The sequence below is a fragment of the Centrocercus urophasianus genome, unplaced genomic scaffold, assembly GCF_019232065.1.
Source record: "Centrocercus urophasianus isolate 14NV4802_14NV808 unplaced genomic scaffold, USGS_Curo_1.0 seq_32, whole genome shotgun sequence".
Lineage (NCBI taxonomy): Eukaryota > Metazoa > Chordata > Aves > Galliformes > Phasianidae > Centrocercus > Centrocercus urophasianus.
Genome location: NW_024884889.1, coordinates 1,254,268 through 1,276,716, shown reverse-complemented (window position 1 = coordinate 1,276,716; position 22,449 = coordinate 1,254,268). Strand labels below are relative to the sequence as shown.

At 48.8% G+C, this 22,449-nt stretch overlaps 1 protein-coding gene and 1 long non-coding RNA gene across 2 annotated transcripts; one reads left to right on the top strand and one right to left on the bottom strand.

Annotated features, from left to right (window-relative positions):
• Positions 1-433: 433 nt before the first annotated feature.
• Positions 434-19,970, bottom strand: LOC122166121. The gene is made up of 3 exons (XR_006170671.1): positions 19,845-19,970; positions 15,734-16,737; positions 434-2,696 (listed from the first exon to the last, which is right to left on the bottom strand). It is a non-coding gene; the product is annotated as an uncharacterized LOC122166121 (long non-coding RNA).
• On the top strand, positions 15,081-22,369 carry MGST2 (microsomal glutathione S-transferase 2). Its single transcript, XM_042829658.1, has 5 exons — positions 15,081-15,183; positions 16,591-16,690; positions 17,539-17,609; positions 18,812-18,893; positions 21,546-22,369. Exons 1-5 carry the CDS (start codon positions 15,126-15,128, stop codon positions 21,676-21,678), a joined length of 444 nt encoding a protein of 147 aa, XP_042685592.1. The 5' UTR covers positions 15,081-15,125; the 3' UTR covers positions 21,679-22,369.
• Positions 22,370-22,449: the final 80 nt, after the last annotated feature.

The window sequence follows — 22,449 nt, the reverse complement described above, 5'->3', positions numbered from 1 at the left end:
GCGCGCGCGCCGCCCCGCCTGTCCCCGCCCCGACGAGGGCGTGGCCTCGAGGAGGGAGCGTGGCCTGGGCGGAGGGGGCGTGGCCGCGGTAGCGACTGCGGTGCTCCTGCAGACGAGTGTAGTGTGGACCGGGCTGCTCAAAGCCCGAGCCCCATTGCACCCACCTCACCACGCGCTCGCCAGGAGCTTTGGATGGGCTCTTCCCGTCCCCGCTCCTAATGCTTCCCTTCTGCGTTCTGGGGAGGGGATCCGTGAAGCCGAGAAAAACCAGAAGTTGGGCACTGCTGCAGAGTTGAACGGTGTTTTTCTCAGGTGCTCATCAGCACGGACAGAATTCCCCCTGCAACAGAAGGCTCTGCTGTGGCCAAGCGACACTCTTGAGACAACTTACGGTTCCTGGCACGAACACTATGTCCTCTAGCTCAAGTTCTATCCTGATCTAATGCTGGAAGGAGATTCTGCACCTGCCAGAACGCAGTACCCAAAACGCAGCACGCTATCAGCAACAACAGCAAAGCTACGCTTAGTTCCCTTGTTTAGACTGGGAATCTTGCGCTCTTTGACGGGCTGCAAGAACTTAGGCCAGATGGAAGCAAAGTAAGGACTGAGGCAAACGGAACCGCAGGATGAAGCTGCACTGCGGAAATCTGGTGGAGAATTCGCTCCCAAGGAGAGGGAAGGGATATGACTTTCTGTCACAACAGTGCCAGCTCTGTCACTAAACTCCTCTATGCACTTACGCACCTGAGTCGCTGCACAGCAAATTGTCCCGTGCCTCGGCTGCTGAGAGATGCAAACTTTAAGGCGATGGGGAAGCACACGCACCTGAAATTTTGGTGAGGAGCTCATTCAAATCCACTTTTCTCGTTGGCCAAATCATTAGTGGCGGGCTCCACATAGTGGATTCTCATGTAATTCCACTGAGTAGGGTTTGGCATTTGGTACTTTCCCCACAGTGTGGTTTCCCAGAGAGGGGCCATTTGCAAGCCTGAACAGTCTAACGGTCTAACAGTCCTTGCAGGAGAGCAGTGAAATCCAGCTGGAGTCCTTCTGGAGGCCAACAGCAGCCCTGTTTTTGGCTGGGGAGACTGGGGATGGGGAAGTGGCGGTTCGCATCTGTGAGCGTGCTACTGGGTGTCTGCAGAGATAGGGGCAAGGCATCAGTGGAGGAGTCTGGTTCTTCGTGAACGCAAGAACGTTCTGTGATTAAATTTGTACATATTGTACCTACAAAGCTATCGTCAATATGGATGTACTCAACTGAAAGTGAAGGTGAATCTGCAGCACTGACCGAGGGCTATCGAAGCCACGACGAGTGGCTGAAAGTGCTTCATTTCAGAGAGGGCTGTGGGGAACAGGGGCATTACTGTAAGGAGCTTGTTGGATGCGTGCTGGGTGCGGCCGTATCGCTTAGCGCTGCTCCCTCCAGCCATGGCAGCGGGCTGCTCAGAGGCTGTGATTTCAGTTAGGTAAGTTGCTGTGTCAGGCCGGGAGGAGGCCGAGCGGAGGCACACAGACGATGCTGCGCTTGTGTGCCGAACAAAGCACGACTCTAACCAGAAACTTTCTGGCACCGGTTTACAAGAAGACGGGTTCCCATCTGCTTCCAATTTGGGGATGTTCTCTCTGCGGGATGCGCAGTGATAACCTGTAGCTTCCCACTGCAACATGACTCACGGTACCAGTCATCAGTTCTGGGAACCATATGTGCTTCTGGGAGCAGCCACTGAGAACTGGGGACTGTGCTGCTCCTCTGAAGGTGTTGTCAGATGTGACTACAAATAAAGAGCCTTCTGCTTCCAGCCCCGACAAACTCCGCCCTTGGATTCCCAGCTGGCTTTTTCAGCTGTTCTGTGCAAGCACTGTCTTGCAGATCGTTGGGTAGGCTCCTCCTTGGCCTGTCTCTGCACGGATCAGCTGTAAAAAGAAACCAGGCACTGCACAGATGTTTAAGGGAAGTAAAGGAGAAAGAAAAAGACTCCTCCTTCTTGAGGGTGCATGTAATCTACAGAGAGAAACCTATTAAGCCCTGAAAAGATTGCATGGGGCGAGACAGAATATTGTCTGACCGCATCACGCCAACAGACTCGCAAGCAGCAGTTCTTCTCTCAAGACCCCACCGATGGTTTGGTTCACGCAGCGAAGCCCCACTGCTCCAGGCACAGCGCGTGCACGGGCCAGGTGGGACCTCCCACCCTGCAGTGTGAACAATCACAGCTGCCGGCGGGCAAGGCAGCGAGTGGCAGAAAAGCAACATGATGTCACACAGGGGAACACGACGTGGTTCACATATACGTGTGCACATGTGTATCCTGATCTTCTAAGCCCTTCTCTCTGCCACAGTGATTTCTGATAAGTCATTCTGCCTCGGCTGAGAAACAGACGGGGATGCTGAGCGCTTGCAGTTGCTTGTGACAGAATTAGCATGCCGTGAGCAACGAGCACGCACGTGAAACATCCTGAGCATCTATTCCTGCAGCAAGTCACATTTGGACAACCCCGCCTTTCAAAGTCAGCTACTGATAAGAACTGTGTACTCAGCTGCAACACTACTTAGTTCTTTCTATGTTCGACGGAACACAGGTGTGTCATCTTCAGCTTTCCAGCGCAATGTATGCCCCTCCATTTTCAGTGACGTTCCACAGCTTCCCAGGACCACGCTTGCTAGAACCTAGTTGGGCTTGTTCGGTCACCAGCTGTATAATGAAAGAACATTAGGATGTTATAATCATAAAATAAACAAGAGAGTTAGGCAAAGCAGACTATGATAACACAAAAGAATAAATAGAAGACTTATCCCTATCCTGGGCTCACTCACAAAACACCAGCAGAGCAGATCTCCAGAAAAGATCCTTCCCCACTGGTAGCCAGCTCTTAAATAGGTCCAGGAGGGGTGCAGCCAGGCTCCACCCCTTCCGGCAGCACAGCTGAATTGCCTTCACCTGTGCTCCTCTGGCTGACTCAGTGCTCGCCTCAGGTGATCAATCAGAGGTTCAGGCCCTGGCTCAGCAGTTCCCGTACACCAGCAACCCCGTCACAAGGAATACCACACTGTGAGAACTTCAGCTCTCCGTGTTTACCTGGAATACAGCATGCCTGCCTCAACAGCACACAACTCATTTGGCACCGTGTGTCGGTGGGAATCAGCGTGGCCTCCTACTGCTCGTGCTCAGGGAAGGTCTTTGAGCAACCTCTCAAAACAACTGATCTTGGGCAGGTTTTTTCCTCAGCGCTTTCCCCCTTACTAATACGCAAAACTTCTTTTGCGCTCCTCAGGGCTGTTCTGACATCGTGCTGATCCGCAGCTGACCTCACATCAGCCGTGCCCTGCAACAGCAGAAAATTAAAGCTACTGCTGTAGAACAGCTGCACACGCTACTTTCTTTCAGTGCTCAGAGCGCTTGCTACTCTGTTTTTAATAGCAAGGTTTCGATTGCTGTTGCAATATGACTGCGTGCTGCCAAGGTAGTAGTGAATGACCTTTAATGCGCCTATCTAGCGCTGACCTGTTTGCTCTGGAAGGCATGCAAGTCTGTCTGTCAGGCCATCAGAATAAGCACTCTGCTCAGAGGGCCCATAACTTGTTAACAAAGACATCCACCTGCACGCACGGTGCTCCAAATAACTCAAATCAGGGGTTAATTCTCCATTAAAAATGTAGGTGCTGAATCTTCCTTCTCCTTCTGAAATGCAAGGCTGGCAATGCCTCCAGGCCTAGGGGCGGACAAAACGCTCCTTTGATGCAGGATCTATTCTTGGCCGCGTGACAGACCCTCAGGGAGCTGCTGCAAGTCATTTCAGGCTATGCTTTCCATAACACTTTGCCCTGGCTCAGGTCTGCTTACTGTCACTGACTTCTGCTTCTGCAGGAGGAAACCACTTCTAGATTCTTCCGAAACCAGAGACTTCACCCTCCTGGAGCCCTAAAGCCAGGGAGCTTAGCGCAGACTGTCAACTGCCTCTGTCTCCTGCCTCTGTGTATCCACTGCATAAGTGCTGTAGATGTGAAAATGAGGGATCCTGTCCACGAAATCTGGTGTGGTGGGTGCCATCAGAACAGACACTGCACAAATGTGGGAGAGCGACAAACCTCAGCTGTGCAGAAGGGACAAAATCAATGCACCCTCGCTTGCTCCAGCTGTCCTCGGAGCCTTTCCCATCGAGCCTGCAGATGTCACGCACAGCGCTCGGTGCCTCTGCAAGCAGCTGCAGATGGCTTCAGAGCTGCATGCCGACGTAGCTTAGCCAGTTACACCTGGGCCTGCATCCCCTCCGCGCTCAAGGCTCGGCCAGCAGCTCCAGTTGCACACAACCTTCATCACTGGTGAATCACTGAGCTTGTAAGCAGTCAGCCTGTGGCAGCACCCCGTTGGAGCAAGTTCTTGGAGCACCTTGTTCTCAAAGCAGGTGCTATTTCTAGGCCTTTTTTGGAAGAACAGAGATTGCAAATCGTAAGAAAAACGATGCAAAAATACACACGGAAGCTCACTAGGCTCACAAAATTGAGAAATTTTTCAGGATTTTTGCATTTTCGATTAAAATGGCGTTTGCCCATGAGTCAGCGTGTATCTCAGTGTTATTCACACGGGTTCGTGGCTCAGCTATCGTATTTTGCCATTTCTATCGAGTCTCCTTTTGAAAACTGTCGACAGCTTGTCGTGCAGAGTGACTCCCAAATGCCAAGGAACATCAATCTTCTTGCCTATCCATGTCCTGGCTTCCTGGCTGTTCTGTGCCATGCCCTGGCAGGTGACAGGCCGAAGTTGCACACCTGCCTATACAAGCGGTTACGTTTCTGTCAGCAATCGGTTTTCCTAACGGTGATCGGCGGCCGCTGCTTTTCCATCGCTCGAGATTGGGCATGGAAGGTGACACGAGGCATTTCTGCACCCATCACACACACACACGAGCGTAATTCTCTGCCATAAGGATCAGGACTAACGTATTTAAAGGATAAATCTAATAAGCTTTGGAGATTTGCTGTGTTATGGCGTCTCTGGAACATGCTTATTTTTACACTGCTGGGAAGTGCTGTAGCAATTACAGAGAGAGGCTGGTAAGCAAACGAGTGAACACAGACTTCTGTTCATGTTAAATTGTAATATTTGTCTAAAATATTTAACAGGAACAAAGCAAAATCGGTATTTTGCAACTGGACTCAATAACAGCAACGGCATCTAATTAGTTCCCGTCACCAGAGGGCATTGGAGGACAAGCTGATTTTCAGAAAGCAGAGGTTCTATTCCTGCAGTTCAACCAGTGAATGTTAACAAAGCGAGCGGAGCTGAGGCTGCGCTCTCGCCGGTAACAAACCCGCAACCCTGGCACGAGCAGTGAGACGAGGCCTTGGGTTGGCCCCGAGCAGAGCTGCGGGCTAGGGGCCGTCTCCTTCTTGGCTCCTCCACAGGTATGCACACATCTGGGGGTAAATTCAGCTCTAATTAGGAATGTGACTCAGCGGTGCTTCAGCTCAGCGTGCAGCCGAGTTACAAGTGCAGGAGATGGCTCTCCGGGTACTGAACCCTCACCGACAAAGAAATGCCGACACGTGGCGATCTGCAACTTGGGTCCCCGCACGCAGCGCAGGGGGCTATTTCAGGAGACGGAAGGAAGGGAGGTGTGGAAAAGGCTGTGTGAGGCAAACCTGAGCGACCAGCCCATGGGTCTCCTACACAGGCCGGCTATGAGTCCCTTCTAGGCTCATGCAGTTCCCTTATGCTTCCTAATCTGATTCGGGAAATTCATTTCTATGCTAAACACAGGCTCAGAGATTTACAGCAGGAGAGGATTTTCTTAGACTGCCTCACTTGACTGAAGGGTACCTCTTCAGATTGGCAAGGGAATAAAACCCATCTGAGCCTGGAAACGGCATGAAGAAGTATTCACCTTGGTGCCAAAACGGCAAACACATTTCAGTTCCCAGAAAGAGATACTGCCAATTAAAATCAAACACTGAGGCTTTCTCTGCACTATGAACGCTGTGCTTTGAAATGAGAGGGCGCAGACCGAGTGGCTCTGTTCTTCTGCACCACAAAATAGCAATACTCGTTTATTAGCCGTGCTCGTTAATAAACTGTGATGGTGGCGAGTTTGTGTTCCTTAAAGACGGCGCTTCAAGCTACGGTCCCTACAGCTTGCAACGAAGGGGTTCTGACAAGAGATAATGACTTGAGTTGACACCAAGGTGTGTCAAAACAAAGCGCATCCCATTCTCTCTCCTGTGCAAATTGCCTTATTCTTCTCACAGCTTAGAAGCTGGAACGGTACGATATCTGAAGATAACTACATCCTTATGTTTTTAGCTTACAAGCCATAGAGCAGACTGCAACTGCACAAAGCAGGGATCAAACAAAGCCACACACTCAAAGAGAGACCTGTTTTTCGCACTGATCTGAGCACTCTCACTAGTGTGTTTTTGTCCAGAGAAAAATTAATTCGAGAAAGATCAACTTTTAATATTATTAGAGACTTGACTTTTGCGTTTTAAACCTTCCAAGGAGATGTAGCATTGCAATTTGAAAATATAAAAATGCTTAGGATGTTCACCTTTCCTCCATTTAAAAAGTTAACTTCCCTCAGCTCCCCTTGGAAGAAAAGTGATGCTGAAAGCGCTAGGCAAAAGCAGAACCAATTTCTGAAAGCAATACTAAACTAACAGTTGCCAAAAATGAAATCCTGACTGACAAACGGAGAACAATACGGACCCCAGGAAAAGAAGAAGGAATGAATTTCCAAAGTCACCTCGAGTGCTTTTGTTTGCTTTCAAACTAGCATAAATCATGAGTGACACCGGGACAATTCAACTCAAAGTATATTCCACGGTCATGCTGTGCTTACTCCGACCTGTGAGTATTTTTTAAGAGAACACTGCTTTCATAACCATGTCCACGCATGGTAATGCACACGCACCTCTGACCAACAGGAAACTTAAGCACGTGATGATTAACATAGTGGAAATGTTACTGCTCAACCTGCAACTCCAAACTGTGGCACACAGAGCAGTACATTCAGTGGTAGGGGAATGCCTATTTATTTTTCCCGGCGCTTTTTCTTCTAGATAACTGAGCAAGGCTCCCTAGAGGAGCAGCACCAGTCAGAGAAGACGGACCTAAACTCGATACCCGGTCCTCCTCTGAGGTGGTGTTGCCTTTCCACAGCTTCACCAAAGGCCCTGCAGCCTCTCTTCTCTTTGCTCCGTTCTCATCTTGGGATGCAGGAGAGGGAAAAAAACAGCCTTGCAGAGCAGGTGCTGCAATTCCAGTACTTTCCCCGCAATTGGCATGGAAACCCTCTGTGCACTTACCCCCTTTCTAGGGATGCTTCCATAATTCGTGGAAGCAGAAAACCAGCCTCGTGTGATGGATCAGAAATAGCAGCTAATGCACTTGTGCGCAGCTCCCACTGGTCCTCATCGGAAATACCATTTTCTTCTGGCAAGTGGGACCGACAGGACTGTAGCGGGAGAACATTGTCAGACAGGCTAAGTGCTACAGGCTACATGTCTGTCTGGTGACACATCTTGAGATTGGAACTAAATTTGGGATTAACAGAGACTTTAATTTCTTTCTTGCTAGGTCCTTCCTGTAAAACACACTGACAAGTAAAGCTTTGTCACCCTGAAGCTGTCGAGGTGCCAGCCTCGGGGGCGAGGACCTCACTGTGAAAAGAACCAGTAAGCAAAGGAGAGCAAGGACAAAAGCGGCTGGCGCATGCTATTGATTTCACAAGGTGTAAAGCAAAGAAGCAGCAAGCCTCTGAAATGAAGTGAACTGTGTAACGCTGCTTAGGAACAGGCAGAAATGGGACGTGTTACATTTGATAGATACAACCCATCCTGAGTGGCTTCCCAGGAGTATCCCCCACCTCCTCCTCAGGCAGATAACTAATGGATTTTAGGAGCTGAGAGGGCATTTTCTATCAGAGGGTTGTGAGAGTGCCACGGAATGGAAGAAAATATGATTGTCATGTGCAGCTGGGAGAAGTGCTCCACACTCATGTCAGAGGCCCACGATCTGAATGGAAGATATTTATAGCTCTGGCTCTGAAGAAGATGAAAGTAGTTCTGATGCCGAAAAAAAGGGGGGAAAAAAAAGTGTTACCTAAAAATAAATGTCCCAAGCTGATGCCACCTATTTCTACACTCCTCGTTTCAGAGCCGCTTACATGAACTATACTGAGAAGCATTTGGATTATTCAAAGATTATGAAGGCAATTCTGCAGCTGGGATGCCTCTTATTTTCAAAATCTGTTAGTTTAGCAGCAGTTTCCTGCACGCTGCCATACCGTCTCTCCCTGAGCTGAGAAAGGCAATGCAGCCAGCACAGGGACATCAGCTGATCCAGGCAGTGACCAGGGCGAGGTGTCCAATGAAAGCACTGCTAATTGCACTCCCACGTTACGTGGCTGATCTCCTGTTCGCCCCTCTGCGTGAGCAAACAAAGAAAAGCGGGCGCACAACGTACCTCTGCTGCTATTCGCTGTAGTTTCAAGAAAGAAATGGCTGGCACTGCGTCACTCCCACAGACCGCTCCTGTCCTGCATTTCAGACAACTTCCTCCCAAACCACCAGTCTGCCTAGACCAAGAGTGGGATTCACAGCTGTCTTCCTTCTCTGAGGAACAGCTGCCATCCTCTTCTCTACTGGTGCAGTGCCGTGAAGGTGCACGCTGCCTCTCCTCTCAGGTGTACCTCTCTGCTGCGGCGCCGCAGCGGTGGGCCTTCATTTCTACTCTGGTCTTCAAAGGCCTCTGTTTTAGGAAGCCATTTCAAGGAGGTTGCGGTTAACGACCCCAGTTGTGGGAAAACTAGATTCAAAGGCGGACTCAGAGTCCTCCATCTCAGAGCCTTTAGGCTGGGTCTTTCGTAACACCGTCCTTAGCACGAAGGTGAACAGAAGCAGATCAGGCAGTATACCTGAGTGCTGAGCTCAGAAACTGTATGGGCATCTGATTCCAAGTGATTAAAACACATAAACAGCAATCAAACATACAAGCTAAAATGGAAGGTGGCGAACTGGTCGCATCTGTCAGTACTTATCGACAATAAAGGCAGCTCGATCAGCGATAAAAAGAGCTGCATGATGAAGAAAAGATGTATAACCCCATCCTTTAAAAAAAAAAAAAGAAAGAAAGAAAAACTCTGCGTTACAGCATAGATGGCTTTTTTGAACCTGAGAAGTTTGAGCCTGGCCACGTGCATGTCTGTGCTGGGGCAGCTCCCGTGCTGCTCGTTGTGCTGGGTGCTACGTGGTAATTAAGTGCCTGCTGAACAGAAGCACCTATCTTGTCTGTGCATCCAAAGCAGGTGATTTCCCAAAGTAAAGGAGACTTTACTGAGGAAATCAGAACGGCTGGAGGCACACGCCAGTAGTTCTGGCGTATCCCAGCAGAGGGCAATGGCAGATATACATATGCATGTGTCGACGCAGAGCGCTGCTCCGACATAAAACGAAGTTCTCCCCTGCCTGCCAGACCTTCTCGTGAGCGAGAAAGTCACTCGGTGCCAAGCAATGGAATAAAACCAATCTCGAATGAAGGTTCAGCAGAAGAGCTGGCAGCAGGTAACTAGCTGGCAATACGAACAAAGCCTTCTGGGTCAGCCCTGAGCTGCAGTTATCGAGCAAGGAGAGGCCGAGGGAATACCTCTTCAGGACGGTCAGACTAATATCAGAGGGGAAAAAAAAGAAGTCTGTTCACGTCAGTAAAGCCCCGGCTTTCCTGGATTTCCTCTTTGTGCGCAGAAATGTTTGCAATCTGGAAAACTTCGTGTTAGCATCAGTGTCCTTTTGGAAGGGACAGAAAGTGGTGAGGAGCAGGGTTTGTGAGATACACGAGGACCTAAAAGCGATGGCCACAGCTGGCAACACTAAGCCCGACTCTTCAGACGGAACTGTGGTACTTTCGAGGAGAAGGCCCCAAGTGTTCCAATTTACGGCTGAAAAATAGAGACCTCCAGAAGCAGCAACCACTTTAGAAATGGCTGATCGGACCGCATGTCAGGTGCACGGTAACACAGTGACCGCCCATTAATTATGCAGGCCAGCCACTGAAGGATTAAGAATTTCAAACGAGGAAGGATGCGAAGAAATACTGCCCGGTCCTTTTGCGGCAATAACCATCAGCGCGAAGCCAGCGCCGACAGCAGCCAGCGTCGCCGTGGTGCTGCTCTGCGCTGCGCTTACCTCACCTCAGCAGGCTGAGGGGAGATGGCTGGCAGTGAGGTGTTGCTAAGCAACGGGACGTGGCATGGCGGCCCATTCCCTGCCGGGCCACCTGATGGTCTCTGGATTTGGAGGTAGCAAGGGCTACAAGGGGCTGCCAGAGATGGCAGCTGCCCTGTGGATGCCCGTGATGCACGCTGCGCGGACTGCGGGCAGGTGGCTCTGAGGGACTGGGTCACACCTGCCTGCAGGGATGCTGAGACCTTCCACTCTCCCTGCAGGCTCTGGGTAAGGCTGGACGGGAGCACAGCTCATTATGTGCCTCCAAAGCACAGCTGATTTCCACAAAGGTGAAATTAAACGTCCTGACGTGAGCACGGCTGAAAAGAATCCCTGGAGCTGAAGTCGTGCTCTAATTAAAATAGATCTTCCTCCAAAGTAAAAGAGCGAGTACAAAGTATTGTCACAGATCTACTAGGCGTTGTGAGGGAGACGAGAGACGTACAACCGACGTGTCCTCAAATCTCTTGCTGAAGCTCCTTTAATCCCCTGCGTTCCACATATCAGAGCTATCGCGCCGGCCTGGGATCTGCTTCCAATTGGTCAATAGCAACAGGAAAGTCTTTAAACCTCCTTTTGATCCAGACATAAGTCACGTAAGATCTGCATCTCGCAGACCAGCCCTCAATTCTCCCAAGACTGCCTGCTGTAATCCGGAGATGCCGTACACAGAACCAGCAGGGCTGTGTGCTACAGGAAGCCTTCTCGTGCCTGGAAACACCGCTGACTCTCAGCTCCCATCACTTATTAATGAGTTATTATAATTCATTGTTGAAATGCTGCCAATTTGTATTATACAGGCAGTCAGGCAAGATGATCGTATTGGGCCTCGGCAGCTTTAGTCTGTGAATGAGCCGCTGAACGTGCGCCACGCTGATTTCCATAGGGTGCAGAATCTAGGAGAGCTGCTTCTAATCTTCAGGCATCATCGCATGTGCTGACAAAAGAAATGTGGCTTTGCGTAAGTCTCCCCTCAAACATCATGTGAACGCGAGCCCCTTAATGCCAGCCCGTCTCCAGGCTGGTAGCTTTTGCAGCACACAGCAAGTATTGCACGAGGCAAGTCAAAGGAAAGAAGGTGAAATAGCTTCGTGTCGTGCATTTCTTCCTGTACTGTCGAATGCAAGAGGCCGGCTGAGCCTCTTTCCAGGAGATGTACTGCTTGTTCTGGAAACTTTTGGGTTAGGAGGAGCACGACTGAGACGTGGGAGGTGGTGAATCACCACGTACACACAGCCTTTACACCTCAGAGCAGATGTGCTTGTGCACACCATTTTCCTGCAAGCCTTCTGACAGTCTCTCCCAAGCCACTGCAGTGCACTCGGAGCTGAGATCGGGTGAAGACATTTTAATGGGGGGAAAAAACCATCATTTTAACAAAAAACAACCCCACACCTTCCTCCCTTACACAAAGTTACTCTGCACAATCTAGACTCCTATTCTTGCTGCTACTTTGAAAAAGCCTGGTATGATCACAATGGGATGTATTGCAAGATCGGCACGGTTTATTTTTCATAAACATGGGTGAAATCATATCATGCTCTAAGCCAATCCAAAATTGCGTATGTTCTTGTGATATCCAAAGGAAAGAAAAAAAAAAAAAAAAAAGAAAAAAGTAATGATACCTACCCAAAGGCTTCAAAGAAATCCAAGAGGCCTGTGGGCATGCAAGAATTTATGTGCATATAAGAACGCGCATTAGCACTGATGGGACTTACAGCACATCAATCTTTTGTACGCCCAGACGGGAACGCCGTGAACCAATTATTCCCTGACTTATATACAATATTGATGCAGGTGACAAAAGGCTGCAGAAGGTACAGCTTGGGGAAGAATCGGAACCTTCGGCTACTACTTTATTTAATCCTTTTAAATCTGCTCTGCCACAACCACCAAAAATAGTCTGGTCTCATTGAGCTGACGTCCTTAGGAAGGGGTGGAAACTGAGGATCTGTTTCTCTCTTTGGTATAGCCTGGGCAAACCAGAGGACTCTGGGCAGCCAGGCCTTCAAATGGACCACTCATCCCTTCTCTGAGGGCCCACACAAAGTACACGTATGACAGTAGCATTAGCAGCGTTTGAAGAAACAAAGATTTTGCTTTCCTCTTTCATCTGTTTTAAAGTTCCGATGATTTTGAAGTCTGACTATGGCTCAGTGCCACGCAGGCCCACGTTCTTTGTTAAATGTTGTTTTAGGGTACAGTAAATTAATTAACTACAGAGCTCACTGACTGCTGCAGCAAAACTGCTTTTGACTCATGGGCCAGCCTCGTACATTGTAATAGAGTTGATTTACCCTATAAGCATTTCGAGTGAAGTATGTGAGAGTTCAGATATGCTCTCCCTTCCAGAAGCCTCTCCATCCTTCACAGCCTGCCTCCACGAGGTGTTTAAATATAAAAGATGTTGCTCCACCAGTTGAGACCGGCCTTTACAGCTAGGACTGAATCCTGCCCTTCGCAAAGCTCTTTTCAGCTCTTTAAGAGACAAAAACCAAGCAGCTTTGTCAGTGTAAGTCCATTAAAAGAGCTTATTTGATCTGTCTGTTTTCATGCTCAAAATGCCTTTGGTCTCACTACCCCAACCATCTGCTCTCTTGTGACAGCAGCTCTGCCACCCTGCTGGGATCTGCCTTTGCTGCTGAGAAGTGGCAGCTTCTCTGCAGGAAGAAGAGCCGGCCTCCTTGGGAAGGTCTGCCAGGGAAGCACGGGTCAGCAAGACACCAGGAGTGTGCCAGAAATCCTGTGGCTACGTGGATCTCCGGCTCCAATATTGAGCTGCCATTGTTCCAATATTGAACGTGCCACATTGAAACTTGCCACTCTTTTCCCTGCCCTGTGCCTTGGTATGCGCTGCTCCGGATTATATTGGCAACGGAGAACTATCGCTGACTTGCCCTGTAGAGCACAAAGGGAAAGCGTGGCGTGGAAGTGAAATACTGATGGTAGTGAAATACCACCTAAGTCTGCTAAGACACCACCAGTATCTCTGACCTCACATTATGTTTCACTGTTCAGAGCCTCTCTTTTCACTATTTGGCTGTGGACGGCCGGAAAAAACACATGCACTTATAGCAGCAGAGATAAGCCAAGTACATATAAAATAGAAACAAGTGGAGGAAATACAAAATCAAACTGCGTTCCTCAAGAGCTGAGAGATCAACCACAGACAAGCTGCCGTAAGGTCCCAGCAAAACTGGAGAAACCTTTCAGTTGATCCCGGCATCAATTCATTGATTAGGACTTAGACACATCATAAAAGCTCTTCGCATTTGAGGTGCTACTGTACTTACACAATCAGAAATAAACCTGTCCTAAAAGCCTTGTTTTGTGTAGGATCTGATTTTCTATTACTGGGTAACATGGTAACCAGGAGGGAGCGTAACTCTAGTTTCAATTGTCTGTGGACTACAGGCAGCCAAAAGCAATACAGATCTATAGGCAGCTGCGAACCTCTTGCTATCGGCGCAATGAGAACGCTGTTTTAAAAGCACCCTAGCTCAGCCGGAATGGGCACGTAAGATAAGAACACTGGGGGTTTAACCTGATAGCCCAAACTGTATCGCTGCCTACCTTCTGGTCAAACTGCAGCAGAACTTCGTATGTCTGCTCTCATTTAGAAAGTCACATACTTGGAACGAAGTCGGAAAGAAAGCACAACCTCAGCCTCAGCCAGCCTCACAACGGTCAGCTCTTATGGGCTGAACTTTTTAGGCTGATCTTCCAGACTTCTCGGTGACCAGCTCCGTGCCTCAATTTTCCATCACTCCCCTATATGGGCAGGGTGACGGGGCTTTAAACCCTTCTCAGCCGACCAGAAACACAGAGAAACCGTCTTGTCAGAAAGCCAACCCCAAACTACCACAGGAACAGTAGTTGAAGTGCATAAATCGGCAATTAAGAGTTACTAAGTCCAAACATCCAACTGCTGTTATTAAGCATATCTTCTGTTCTAATCTTTAAAAAGAACAACGTGCTGAATTAACGCACAAGAAATCAAATTTGGCACGGTAAGGTAGATGATGTAAAGGCGCTGTTGCCTGAGCCATTGCAATTAGCCTGATGGACTGAAGCCAACGCAATACCCCCCTCGACGTCAGTCAGAAACAAAGCAGATGGGTGATCCTGGAGTCACAAGAAACACGACGCTGGTTTTGTTCTGGTTCTGGGATCGCAGAGGCTAACAACACCGAGCTCCCTGATGGTTAAAGCTAGCTGGCAAAAAAGCCTTGAGAGGATCTCTCCTAATCTTAGGCCGAGGCGCAAACTACGGGAAATGCACAACAGATGGTAAAACAAGGAGAAGTTTTTCTTTCTTTCTCAGTTGTTTTACCCTTCGAATTACCCCAAACAACTCCTCGTGGCATGCAAGCTATTTGAGGTTGAGAGGCTTCGCGTCATCTGTAACAGCCTTAAGTTGTACCTGTTGGGCAAAACCCAGAAATCAAGCACAGGGCCAGGACAAAGCCAGCTCCCCTCCCCACCTGCTGCACCTGCTGCTTTCTTTAGAGCGGCACTACCAGCGACGGACGCAGACCCCGCTGCCACAGGCCCGTGCAAATGGCGAACAAAAAGTCTTCACCCCCAAAGAGATTACAGCTTGAAGGCTAAGACATAAAAGAACAGCTGAATGCACAGAGGCAGGCAGGGCTGGTTTTGTTCTCTCTGTGTTTTCACACAGGCAAAGGCAGGCAGAGCTGGCTGACTGCATTTGAACTTTTCGGGAGCAAAAAAACCGGCTGTAACTTCGCACTTATATCAGAAAGGTAGACATTTTAATTCCCAAGGCAGCCCTTTGTCGCAATACTGGAACACCCTGCAGTTCCCCCACCCATCGAGTTCCTTATTGCTCTCTAGAGCTCCCTGCCCCACTTGCACACTGCACACACTGGGAGCTGCCGGGAACATGGCTGGTGACTTAGCTCTGCTCGCTGTCGTGTCTCTGCTTTCTGCCCTCCAGCAAGGTAGTTCCCTAGGGGCTGTGGGGCTGGGGTTCGGGGAGGTTTCCTCCTGTTCTGCAGCACTGGAAATTATTTTAGAACAAACTGGCTGCCCTGTAACTTTAACTTCTTGTGACTGATCAGACTTCTCCCGGAAGAGCACTGTTTGCCCACTGTGCAGCAGCCCGGGAGGGAGCCGGCACAGTGGGACAGGCTACTTTTCCTTCTAGGAGAAACGCATTTCTTTTCAATTCTGTTTGCTTTGCGGGCTTGCTGGAATCACGCTATTGTGAGAGCTTGCAGCTATCTGTGAAGTTACCTAACAGCCGCACCATGTTTTGGTTTCGATTCTTATTTATGCAGCTACGCAACTGGAAACCTCAAAAAGGGAGAGTTGCTTTGTCAGATCGAGTACGTCAATGCCGGACTGAAAGCACTGCTTCCTGAAATAGACAGACACGTGCTTCAGTATCTGAAAGGAAAGAGGAAAGCGAACCTTTATACCAGGCAGCAATAATAGAGATATTCTGCAGCATGTCCCCCTCAGTGCATTTCTCTAAGATATGCAAAATACCTTAAATATCTAAAATATGCGCTTCACGGCTGCTGGCACAGTGCAGAGAACCAAGGAGGTGGGCCGGTCTGTGACATCCCTTCTGCTGTGCTTGCTGTGGTTCCGTTGGTGACTGTGGGAGCATTTTTAGTGCTTGTAATGATTTGCTTTGAGATACGCTGTAGTTGTGCTTGACACAGGAGCGTGAAGGGTTAAAGCCAAACCAAAGCACATTAACCAGAAGCCTCGTGCCTTTGGAAAACTCCACAAATTGTTCAGACCTTGAAAGGGGGAAGAGGAAATACATACGTTCTTCCTTGTGGTGGTTAATCCGTATTAGCTAAACCCAGTTAAAATCACCAGCGGGTCAGGATAACTCCAGCCCAAGCTGAGCTGTTCATTTGATGTAAAACATTGCAGCTCGGTTTACTCCCAGCATGTGCTGCAGTACAGGCGAACCAACACAGATGAACTGCTGTGAGTCCAGCTGAGCGCCGTGTTGCCTGACCTCAACGTGGTGGTAGGGCTGAGGTAGGGCTGCAGCAGCACCGCTGCTGTAGGCCTGGGCTGTGCGGGTCTAGGACTCGGCTATTCGGTTCCTAAATAGTGTCAGTGAATACAGAAAGGGGAAAAATACATTTCTGGAACAGCAGTTTTGCCATTTTCTCCCCTTTCTCAAGAATAAGCCACGCCTGAAGGCGTGACCTGAACTTCCGCAGGGAAAAAAACAGTTTTAGCTAGTAGCCGTCTGATTAAAAAAGCCAAAGAACAATGATTGCTTTAAAAAATAAAAAAAAAATGTGTTAGAGACTCAACTGAACCGTTCTTCCTAAATGAGAAGAACCGTGCAATCCACAAGCCCTTATTTTTGCTTACAGGTCGTTTTGCTCGGCTGGTGGGAAAATCAAGAATGAAGCACAAGGTCTTGCCCCCGGCTGTCACTGGAGCTCCAGAATTTGAAAGAACATTTCGTGCACAGTAAGTCCTGACACCACAGAGATGGTGGCAATGAATAACAATTCAATCTGGAAGAGAAGCGAAAACATTACTTTCAGATATTACATTTGTAATTGCATCCTCTGCTCAGAAAAAAATGAAAAAAGAATGAAAAGAATGCTTTTCAAATGGTGTGGCTATTATTTTATGACAATGGGGTACATTCAGCTAATTTAAAAGCCCCCATTTGAATTCTGATAAAGATGGGCCATCAGATCCCCCAATCCTCAGCAAAGGCTCAGAACTGGTTGGCAGCACCTTACAGAAATCAGTGTGCTGGCATGAAAATTGACGATGCTGACGAAGACATTACGGTCCTAATCGTAAGAAAATCCATAGCGTGCTGCCTGTGCCTGGTTGCACTTTGTAAAGGCACTTGGCCTCAGCGGAGCAACCTGGACTGCCTGCATGTGGCTCTGTGCCTCCTCCTGCAGTCCTGAAGCATCTGGCTGAAGTCCTGCTGACGCACAAAACGCGCTCGCTGAGCAGGCAGATAAGCAGTCAACGCCATATCTTTGTGCTTGAACTCCTGCCTGCTCCTGCTGTACTGCTCCCTTGAGTTAAGATAATGGTTAAGCACTTCCTTGTAGGTGGGATACAAAACCTTAAATACGAGGAGACATTTGAAATCGATTGTATTTATACTGAGATTACAAGAAGGGAATGTTTAAGAGCACCTAAGGCTGGCTTGAGCATGCTCCCGCTGAATTCAAGAGCATTAACTTTGGTGGGCACAAAGTGAGGCCAAAGCTGATTCTCCTTAAAAAAATCTCTCTCACCCATGGTCCTTTCCCTTTCCAGAATAACTTCATGTCAAATTTATCCCACAGACAAAACTGTGCAGAGTTTTACCCCATATTCCAGACTCTCCTCTGGATCGCAGGATGGTTTTGCAATCAAGGTAAGGAATTCTTGCTACCTATTGGACTGCAAAGACGTAAAAATCAGCTTTATTGGGAGGTAGAATTATGCAGACCTCCTTTTGCCTTCCCTTCATTGCGTTGCCTTACCCTAGTCATCCTGAAGGAAGTCTCGATGGCTCTGCAGTGAAGTGCCATGACAAAACAGTCGCGGCATTTCACACAGCCCCACCAGCTTTCGCTTTCCTTGCAAATCACAGAGCCGCGACATGGCACATTCCTCATTCGCAGAAAACCCAGTGAGGATTTTCCGGGCGAATCGTTCAGAAAAGGCAACTCCCAGATGTTTCCCACTAACAATTACGTGCGCATTATAGGGCAGTTCTCACAGGACATCAAACACAGCCATGGTCCCTTGTTCATTCGGGGACATGGCGCTAAGCACCGAAGAGCAGTCAGCACACAACATCTCCAGCCACACATGGTTACTGTCCCTCAGGTATGTGGGCAGACTTGTTAAAATCTGTGGTGTTTCTCACATACCTACGCAGGCTGGCATTTTGGCATTAAAAAAAAAAAAAACCAAAAACCAAAAAACAAACATTTCATTTTGGGGCTCCCTTACAGACAGATTCCCATCTCTATTACACTGAGATAAATCCGGAGCAGCTCCACTGCTGCTGGATGTGAGATGGTACGTGTGCTCCTAAGCAGATACTTGAGTCAGGGAAGATGCATGCTGTCATATATAAGGGGAGAACTACTTTAACTCCACTTTAAGTCACTTTTACAGCAACTCCCACAGGCGTGTATGCAGGAATTAATCCAGAGCAGAGAAAAAGCTGTCCTCCCTAATATTTGTGCGGTTGGAAAGGACACCAAATTCACTGGCACTGCTTAGTGCTGGGCAACGCAAGTGGCCGCACAGCCTGCTCCATCCATCAGAATTATCTTCATGCTTTTCCCACAGGGAGATCGGAAAGTTGACGTGCACTACAGCTTTCTCTCCTGTCCTTGGATAAAAGCTGCTATATAAATGCAAAGCAGGTTACTAACAACATAAATAAGATTCTCTTTCCTAAAACAAACATTGCCCTTGAACACAAACTGCCGTAATGATACCAAGTGACAGCTGGGTCAAGCCGAAGTGCTGCAGCCCACTGCCCAGTTCCTGGGACAGCCCCCAGATAACTAAAACGACTGTCTGCAACTGTCCTCACGTTTCCCATTACTTGTTTCTTAGAACTAGCCTCCTTGCTGGGCCTGCTGTACATGTACGCTCGCCACAAGTACTTCCACGGCTATGCGGAGTCTGCGTCAAAAAGGTAAGGAGCTGCGTGCAGGTTACAGACCCCAGCTGTAGCCTGAGCTGGGCTGGGAGCCAAGGCCTAGCAGCGAGACGTCACTGCAATTGAGTGCAACGTGTACAGCGTGCCAGCAAGAGAGCTGAAGCAAAGGTCCTGGGGAAGGAGGGCTGGCTGTGACAGGGGAGCCTTGGGGTAAGGTGTGCACGCGCTGCAGGTGATGGGAGGAAAGGTTTGACGCCCACCTCACAGGAGCCTGCTTTGTGCGGAGCGGACAGGCAACCGCACTCAGAGGGCCGAAGGCAGAAGCAGCTCTGCAGCTTCTTGCGAAGGAGGCAAGGCACACACAGCACCAGCTTGTCTGCTGCTTCATTTTTCCTCAGCTTATCACAACAAGAACCTTTACCCATACAAAGTGCACTCGCAGAAGCAAACGCATCTGTCCTTGTAGGCTGATAAACTTTGACCAAATAGATAAGAGGCACAGCTTCAGATAAGCGTATGTTAATGAATGTAAATGCATTGCATGTAGCGACATGAATCCTGCTACAACAAACACACGCATCAGCACAACACCCCTCTGGTGTGCAGGCACACTCCAACACGCCGCTTCTCGTTTTGCTGAAGGCACAGCACTACCTGCTGTTTCCTGACCCAGGGCTCCCACTAAGAGATGCAGTGGCCCAAACGATACAGAGAGCACTGACCGGAAGACTGGTGACTATTAAGGAAGTCTAGGGAGCAGAGCCTTCGAAACAAATGAACAAGGAGAGCACAGCACACTTTCATTCAACAAACTAAAAAACAAACAAACAAAAAAAAACCAGAAACAAATCTTTCCCATGCTTTACTTCAGCACTCCGGGCTTAAAAAATCACCCTTACAAGGACGCCCAAGGATAGCAGCTTGCTTCGTTATCAGACAGAGCCTTATCCCCTCATGCACCTGAAACTGAGGAGGTCTTACACTCACCGTTTTTAAACCCTTGTTTTGCACACCCCATATGGGGAGGCTGTATGTATCAAGCCTCTAGGCACCAGTGAGGTTCTCAGGCTCCACAGCCAGCTGCTGAATACCCAACCATTGCACTTCCGTAGGCATGGGCAATAATGGACTATAAACCCAAGTCCAGCAAGCTCCTCAGATATCTTTCCAGTGCTTATGCAACGGCCTGTCCTCACTCGCTCTGCCAGCAGAAATCAATCCTGCAGCAACTCCCACTATCTGCCTACCTGACCAGAGTCCGCTCCAAGGCAGCCAAGAGCAAAGAAGAGTGCATGCTGTTATTGTGTGCCAGCCACACGCTGTGCTTCAGGGCTGAAGAGCTCTCCAAGCACTCCCTGAGATTTCTACTTTAAAATCACAGAATGGCTCGGGTTGGGAGGGATCTCAAGGAACGTGCGTGGGTCTGGCAAAGGTCAGGTCAGGACCCTGAACTTTGGGAGAGCAAAATTCAGGCTGCTTAAGGAACTGTTGTATGAGATCTCCTGGGAAGCTGTCCTTAGAGACAAAGGAGTGAAAGAAAGCTGGCCGCTCTTTAAAGATGCCTTTCTGAGAGTGCAGAAGTTCTCCATCCCCCACAGTAAGACAGCAGTCAGGGGAGGCAGCAAGCCCACATGGCTTGGCAGGGACCTGCTGTAAGAGACCGTACCAGCTGTGGAAACCAGGGCATGTCACCTGGGGAAGATACAGGGATGCTGTCTGGACCTGCGGAGAGGGGATTAGGAAAGCCACGGTGCGGATGAAACTGAAGCTGGTGAGATACGTTAAAAACAGCAAGAAAGGGATTCTATAGATACGATGGCCAGATCAGGCAGGCGAAAGAGAGCTTATCTCCTTTGGTAAATGAGAAAGGAGAACTGGCTATGACAGATACGGAAAAGGCTGCGGTACTCAATGAGGGGTGTTGGAACTTGATGATCCCTGGGGTCCCTTCCATCCCAGGCCATTCTGTGATTCTATGACCTCAAAGCCCATCCAGCTTCAAACCCCTTCCATGGGCAGGGCTGCCACCCCCAAATCAGGCTGCCCAGGACGCCATCCAACTCGGCCTTCAGCATCTCCAGAGATGGGGCGCACCCAGCTTCTCTGGGCAGCCTGTTTCAGCACCTCACCATCCCCGCATGCCAACTATACACTAGATGGAGTCTCATAAGGGCAAAGAGATGGAAATTCACCTCCCTTGATGTGCTGTCCATGCTTAATAACATTATTTTTGAAAAAAGAATTCTGATCCTCTCCCAGCACGAATGAGTGCCCTGATAGGTGAGTTTTAGGAATATATTGTTCCTTTTCAGTCCGGTAACACGGGACTCTCTTCAAGTCAAAGTAATAACCAAAAGCAGACCTCCCAGCTCAGCAGAGAGAATCTGACAAAGATGCCTCCTTGGGATGAAGTAGTTCATATCAGAAAAAGTTCTCAACTTCACATAAGTATCAAGGAACACTGGGGGAAGTGCGTTCCTCTAGAGAGGCCATTAGGAATCACTTTCTTCCCTAGCACACGTTACATGCGGGAACGGTTCTACTGCCGAAACACCCGAGCTGCTGTTCCGACAGTGATCCTTTCCACCGAGCACGGCTCCTCTTAACTGAGGTAGACAGGCAGCTGGTTTCACTGCAAACACACCGTGTACAGCTCGTAACAGCTTTTTTTCTGCTTCCTACTTCTAGGTTAACGGGGTTTTTTTTGAGTCTGATAGTTCTGGCTTGCTTGGCAATCCTTGGTGCAGCTGGGATCGTTAACAGCTTTACGGACGAATACCTGGGCTTCAACATTGGGAAGAAATTACATAAATTGTTCTGAGTACTTCAAAAATAAAATAAACAAAATAAATAACAAATAAATAACAAAATAAAAGCCCCAAGTAAATAAAACCCACAAGCTCTCCCTGGACACCAAGATGATGATAAGCTGTATGTAAATAAGGGATCAGAATTCTCCATTAGCATTCCACTGCAACATTAAACGTTGTGCTTTTTCTGAGCTGTTTACACTTGCTCCTTTCCCTGTGCTCCTGAAATGAATTTACCAGGACAGAATGGTGCATCGCATTGGCGTTCTCTATTCACACGGTCTGTCTTCCTATGCAGTATTGCAAACTCAAAACAAATCGCAAAAACCCAAAACCCATTAATTCACCAAGTAACTCGGCTCCAACTGACACTGCAAGCAACAGCCTGCCTTACCCAGCATCCTCTGGCTTTGTCGATGCCTCTGAAGCCTTCCTTCACTCTTCTTCACTCCCGGCAGCAGCAGCCATCCTGCACGACGGGCCGCTCCAATGCTCTGGAACTACAGAGAAGTGAAGACCATGACTGACTGTTTTGGTAGATCGTGATAATTCAAAGGACTTCTGCAATGCTGGATGCATTCATGCTAGAGCCAGCAGGCAGAAGCTCTCTCTGCTGTGCCTGGTGCACAGTTCGGCCAAACTGCATGTTGATAGTTCTGCTCAGTCAAGTCTACGTAATAAACACTTACTGTCTTCCTAGAAGTCCACTTGGGTTGGCAACCTGAGTACTAGCGAGCATTGGCTTGGGTTCATCGGCACCTTTCACACAAAAAGGGGGACGC